This window comes from Lactuca sativa, chromosome 6 (assembly GCF_002870075.4).
Source record: "Lactuca sativa cultivar Salinas chromosome 6, Lsat_Salinas_v11, whole genome shotgun sequence".
Lineage (NCBI taxonomy): Eukaryota > Viridiplantae > Streptophyta > Magnoliopsida > Asterales > Asteraceae > Lactuca > Lactuca sativa.
In genome coordinates, this window is record NC_056628.2 from 77,300,715 (window position 1) to 77,307,666 (window position 6,952).

Consider the following 6,952-nt stretch of genomic DNA (forward strand, 5'->3'; position numbering starts at 1 on the left):
TCTTCATCGGAAAGTTCAATCGCTCCCGGTGTAGTCGAAGCATTAGAAGTCCTTGATTAACTGTCAACTGTTATCATAACCTATGTAAAAAATGTCAATTATTATGTTCTTCGGTCTCTATGTTTGATAGTTGGATATAAAACATAACAAAAAAAGGACACCATCCATAGGTTTCAAAATAGAAGGGCTATCATGAATTACAAAATATATCAACAACCAATTTGAATCAAATACTAAAAAAAGCAACTTAACCCTCCATATAATCAGTAAATAAAGTAAGAAGAAGTGGAGACTAACCTTTGCAGATAACAACACAACGACACTGGTGTCGATGAGATTCCAAAGGAACACACGGCATCGGAGGAGGTGCATATGACGTCAAAAGATGAGTAGACTTTGGAGTCGAGAAGCTTCAAAAGGCGACGACCGGCATGCTTCGAGGATGAGATGGATGTTGGAAGGGACTGCAACGACGTGAATGGAAGAAGAAGATGTCGGCGTCGTTAAAGAAAGAAGAAACTGTTGGCATGCAGTTCATTCTTTCATTTGTAGAGAGAGAGAGAGAGAGAATTTCAAAAAAGAAATAGACCGAATACGATGGAATAAAGGAACACAATGAATAATTATGATAGTTTTGCCCTTAAAAGTTTTTTTTTAAAATAATTTTCATTGACTTGAGTTGACCGATTAGAGTGCCTAGACCCGATTATCTCTGGCTTTGACCACGTCCGATTATAGAAGTTGATTAGCTATACATGTCATCGTTGGAGGACCACCAAGCGCCTAGGTGCCGATTAAACGGCCTCCTAGGTTGATATTTGCAACGCTGGTTACAATTGTACAATTGAAATTATCAGATACATCTTTATTTGTTTATGGCTTTATTCTGATGGTATCTTGATTTTAATATTTTTTTTACTATGGATAATCACACATGTAGGAATAAGTGTAACCAATCAAACATACTATTCTTTCTTGGATGATAAGTGAGGAGTAGTTGCCTATGCATAATTTTGATAGGAAATGATTATATTTGCATTCAAGTCATTGTTTGGATTGTGCCTGAAATATTTTTTATGTTTTTTTCACCATATTTCCCAACTGATATTGTGAAACAAGGTTTATAACCGATTGAACTATAAAAATGGGTGAAATTATGTTTTATTCCTACTTATTACAATATTATTTCCATCTTTAAATTGTTATTTATTTATTTATTTTACATAGACATAGACATAGCAGGAAACAAGCTTCTACCACAACCCCTTATTGGAGGGTAATAATTATCCACTTAAATTTGAACGAAATTCATCGTTTGATTTAGTGATTTTCATGAATATTTTCATCATATTGATGCTTGTGATTGACAATTTGTTTAGAGATGCCACAAAAGTGGTTTCTTTTTCATTGATTTCTAGCCGTTACATTAAGTTTAGTTTCATTTAAACTTGGTTGGGTAGATTAGTACAAATAAGTGTATCATGGATCATTTATCTTCCACTTACAAAATAAATATTAAGCTTGCATTAAAGTAGCATATAAATATACATGATATAAGAAAAACTTTTTGTTGCAAAACAAAGGACTGAATTGTTACACACGAAGTATTGATTTCAAAGATGGTACACTTAATTTAGCAACACATTGATTCATATTGTATAAATTAAATCAAACTAGGAACATACAAAACCATTTGGGACTTCACCGCCACAGACATTAACGAGCAAGCTAAGAGATACTGGTACATTAAGATTGATCCCTAGGACGTTGGCTTTGATTGCAGTGCACAAACAGACGGCAGCCTCAAGGTCGGCAAGTCCTTGGATAAGAGAGCAACATGGCTTCACCGGTGGTGAACCTAACTCAACTTTGACCAATCCCCCTAGAAGATTAGCACAAACCCCCAGTTTCAAGGCGTCTCTAGGGCAGGTTTCTGTATTTGGGTTTGTGTTTGGTACTGTGTTCGGGTTAGAGTTGGGATTGGGGTTGGGGGTGTTGTTCGTGTTAGTGTTGGGGTTGGGGTTTTGGTTAGTGTTAGGGAAGGGGTTGGGGTTGCTGCTTGGGTTTGTGTTGGGTTTTTGATTTGGATTGAGGTTGGGTTCTGGTATGTCGGACGTCGCACAGCCACTAACCATGATGCAGAATAAAAGGTTGAAAGCTATGACCAGAACAACGGACACATTACTCTTCGATGCCATGCCGAAATCGGTTATGAAAACTTTGTCAATTATGGTAAAGGAAGAGTGTGATGGAGTAAGGGTACAATGGAGCATTATATAGGTCTCTGTGGAGTAATATTTTTTGTTTAAATATATTCCATTTAGTAATTGAGTCAAATTAGCATGTTATAGTTTTTGCTGCCACCAACCCATGCACATCAAAGCGTTGAAAGTCCTTTAAAAAAAAAAAAAAAAAAAAAAAAAAAAAAAAAAAAAAAAAAAACCAGAAGCATTATACGAATTGCAAATAACAAATATATATGTGCTCCAACGGATTAAACTTTAACAGGGTATATATATTATCTTATATATCTGTTGTTCAAATCTTTTTTAGTGTTATATATATCTACTAAAGATTCAAATTGCGTGGTACGTATATGTGCTTTGCATGTAGGGTTATGGAAATACATTTTTGCTTCTGTATAGTGTTCTGAAATTGAATATGTTTTATGTTTTATATATAAATGGGTCGGCTACAATGAAAAATAAAGAAAAAGTTAGTAAGCAATAATTTTGTAAAAGTTACCGATTACATAGAAGAGGTGAAAACATCAAACCCTTTCAATGTCCAGTAAATGTCTACTATATAAGTCACAGACCACGTTTAGGTTTTTCCATTTCTAAATGGATGTAAGTCACGCTATCATAGAATATTAGAAGAGAGGGACTTCGAATCATTCCCATGATTTCAATATTTGTCGAATCATTCCCATGATTTCAATGTTTCTCACATGAAAGATTTTTGGCATCTTAAATATAAATATAGTCAATAAACAATTGCGTTGAAGCAGGCGAGGGATATGTGTATTAACTGACTCAAGATATTAGGATTGAAGACACTTAATTATAATTTTAATAAAATTGTAAGTAAATTCAATATAAAACTAATTCTAAATGGAAATTATTAGCCACGACATTCTAGAGTTGTTAGATCAACGGCACATTTCTACGACGGTAATTAAAAGATAATTATATGAAAATGTTGTTAGTTTAGCGAAATATATTGCAGTCAAACACACTTTAAATGTTTAATAGCATATATTATGAGCAATTTAAAATGACAAATTTTTGTTGGGAATCAACTATTAGTTAATGATTGTTATACATTCTCTATCTTTTGCTGGCAAGAAGGAAAAAGAATTAGTAACAAACCGGTTAGTAAACAAATCATATATATACTCATAGAAAACTAATTATTTTTATATTTGGTTTTATATGAACCATTTATACGAACCAATTTACGAAGGATGTCCAAAATAGAGAACCAAAAACTATCCTTGTAACATTTTACATTACCGGAGTGCAACTGATAACCGCATGTTTGAAACTTGTAGAAGTACCACGAAACACTACACACATAGGTATTTTAATTAACGACTGCCGAAATACGTCATTTGCATGGTAGACGAATTGCGGGAGATCTGATGGATTGGTAATGGATTAATGCATGTGGCTAATCCTTCACATAATTTTGAATATTTGACATGAACTAGCATAGCATAAGATTTTAGAATAGATAAATTATATTTCAAAAGTTACTAGAAATGATACTAAACTAAATGGTTTGTGGTTGTTCCTTGTCAAATAAGAGAAATATATGCAAAACACGTTTAAAAATATACAAAGTTTAAAATATTTTAATAGGTTATCGTGATCCGAAGTTGATTATTATTATTATTATTATATGTTTTTTTTATTTAGAGAGAGTAAGAAAAGCTAAAAGAAAAAAAAAACTAAACCCATTAAGGTTTTTTCACGAACTATGAAAAAATAGAACACATTCCAACTTTGTTTCTTCTATCACAACATTCTCGTTTTTTTTTTGTTTTTTTTAATAGGATGATTGAATCATGTCTCTACATCTTCAAGATATATCGAACAAAATTGTAATGATTCCTTAGTGACCCAACTTATTCATTAGTGACCCAACCATCAGCTATATAACCTTCCAGCCACTCCTTATTTATGACATAATTTTTTAGTTTTTTCATATAATTTTCTAAGTAATACATCCATCTTATACATACCGGGATCTGCAAATATATTCGTAGGTAGATGCAAAACTAAATGAATTACAATGTCAAAATACCCAAGAGGACATATCACTTTTAATTCAAATAAGATTCTAATAAATGTTGCCTTCACTTCCCCATATTCTTCATCAGCAGTGTTCCCGAGCAAAGTTGTTTAAAAACATACAAAGCTCTATTGTTGGTGCATAAGTATTCTTGTCCGAAAACCTTCTAACTCCAATTGGTATCACACGTTGCATAAGAATAAAATTGTGACTAACAACCATATATTTTTTAATATATAATTGTTATAGATGTAAACCTATGAGGTCGTTCCAGCCAAACAATGTTAGTATTAATTTCTCTTGCATTCTTAATCATGTTAGATGTAAACATATGAGGTCGTTTAACATTTTAATAAATTCACTAGCGTAGGATAATAAATCTAATTTTTGAATATGTTACCTCATATGTAAATGTGTATTACACGATTGGTTGTTTATGAATAATTCAACAACATTTCCCTTACCTCCCTCCCAAATGTGTGTGTGTGTGTGTGTGTATATATATATATATATATATATATATATATATATATATATATATATATATAGAGAGAGAGAGAGAGAGAGAGAGAGACTCAACGAGCAAAAAGAAACTAACAAGTGTATATTTCTTAAAATATAATCATGTAATAAAACTTTACATCCTAAGTCGGGTAAAGTATTCAGAAAACAGTATTGAAATTGAAGACAACTTGAAATTAATTTCTTACTCAATTTCGGGCAGGTATTTGATGCTTTTGATGATTAAAACAAAAATAGTTAATGTAAAAAAAACCTACTTTTATATTATCGAATTGTACTTTAATAAATAACTTGTTAGATTTAGTGTCTAACATTTCTGATTTTTAGTTTTTTCGTATTATATTATATTATTTATTTTAAATGTTATTCATAAAACAGTCGTTTGATTAAAAGACTCAACCATCCAACGGTTAGACTTAGATGACAGCTGCACAATAGGGCCAAATCAATAACACTGAGATTATTTAACCTTCGTAGCATGTAAGTTAACATATTCATTTAATAGTTAACTCACATTAATAAGAGTCCCACAAAGCACAAAGCAAACAACATGCATTCAGTAACACTCCAAGCACTACACGAATCTACCCCCTGTGCCGATGACTTTTTTTATTACCCTATGCCGATGACCAGGCGTCGAGATAGCTTATACCGACGACAAGTCGACGGTATAGAGTCGTCGGAATAGCCCCGTTGATATAGGTGAAAAAAGTCATTGGCATAGATGTCGTCTGGATAGCTACCCCTTATACCGATGACATGTCGTCTGCACAAGCTTCGTCGGGATTAATTTAAAAAAAACAAAATTTTATTATTTACTTGAACAGACGACATGTCGTCGGGACAAGGATAGTGTCAATTAGGGATGTAAATTACACTCGACCCGATGGGGAACAGGGTTGACCCGCCCCAATCGGGGATGGTATTCCCCGCTGAAAGGGGTACCAGGTATGGGGTCGGGGATCCCCATTATGCTAAAATCGGGGATGGGGCCGGGCTGGGTATAACAATCCCTATCCCGCCCCGCCCCCGGTTTAATATTAGACCACCAATACAAATTGATCTGTATTAGACCATCAGAGATAGAGTCCGTATATTAAATTATGTCCCAATTCCAAGAGTTTGTCAATCATCACTTCGTTCGACGATCAATATCTCAAATTGTCACTTTTCATTTTGATGTTTGTTAAACTTTATGTTGTAAATATTATATATAAAACGTATGTCGGTTTATATATAAAACAAATAACAAATAGTTTGAAAAACACTATAGCTTTTAATAAATAAAAAACACTAAAACATTATAACATTTACATCAAACAAAACTTATTAAACACATATAAATCATTCAAAATGAATATTTAGAAATCAACATACATTTGATATATAGAAAAATTGTTATAAAAATTTGTGTTGAAATAACCATTGATACAACAAAACTTATTTTTTTCAACTCTTTCATTTTGAATAATAAATCTTTTTAAACATATGATTTTATAATCAAAACTTACTTATATACTACGAATATAGTTATAATGTGTATAATAAAGAAGTGGAAAATAAAAAAAACATTGCACGTTAATAGCCATAAGTTTAAAAAACTTTTGAACGTAGTCGAAAATATAAGGCAAATAATGTAATATTAATATTAACAATGATATGTTATAAAAACAATATCGTAAGTATTTATCATTGAAATAATAATTTTTTAATACTAAGTTGTAACTAATATAATAATAATTTGAAGTATACGATAAGAAAGATATAAAAATTGTGTTTGAATCAAATTGAATTAAGTTTTTTATTTAAAATTATTTTAAACTATACTTATTTTTAACTAATTTATAAATAAATTATTTGAATATTTTTTTATTTATTATTATTATTATTATTATTGTTATTATTATTATTATTATTATTTCAAATAACAATAATTTATTAATATAATATAATCTATTCTTTAGTTTTACGTTATTTTAAAAAATTATTAATTTTTACTAATTAAAAACTATTTTTTTTTGAAAATTTTCATTATTGTATTTAAAAAAACTATCATAATTTTTTTATTGTACTTTCACTTTTCTCCCCTTAAAATATGATAATTTTTTTCATTATACTTTCATTTTTTTTCCCT

General features: G+C 30.8%; 1 protein-coding gene across 1 annotated transcript; it reads right to left on the bottom strand.

Annotated features, from left to right (window-relative positions):
- Window positions 1-1,532: 1,532 nt before the first annotated feature.
- LOC111890209 (lipid transfer protein EARLI 1) lies at window positions 1,533-2,415 on the bottom strand. Its single transcript, XM_023886361.3, has one exon. The coding sequence runs from the start codon at window positions 2,271-2,273 to the stop codon at window positions 1,674-1,676; it is 600 nt and encodes a 199-aa protein (XP_023742129.1). The 5' UTR covers window positions 2,274-2,415; the 3' UTR covers window positions 1,533-1,673.
- Between the last annotated feature and the right edge of the window lie 4,537 nt (window positions 2,416-6,952).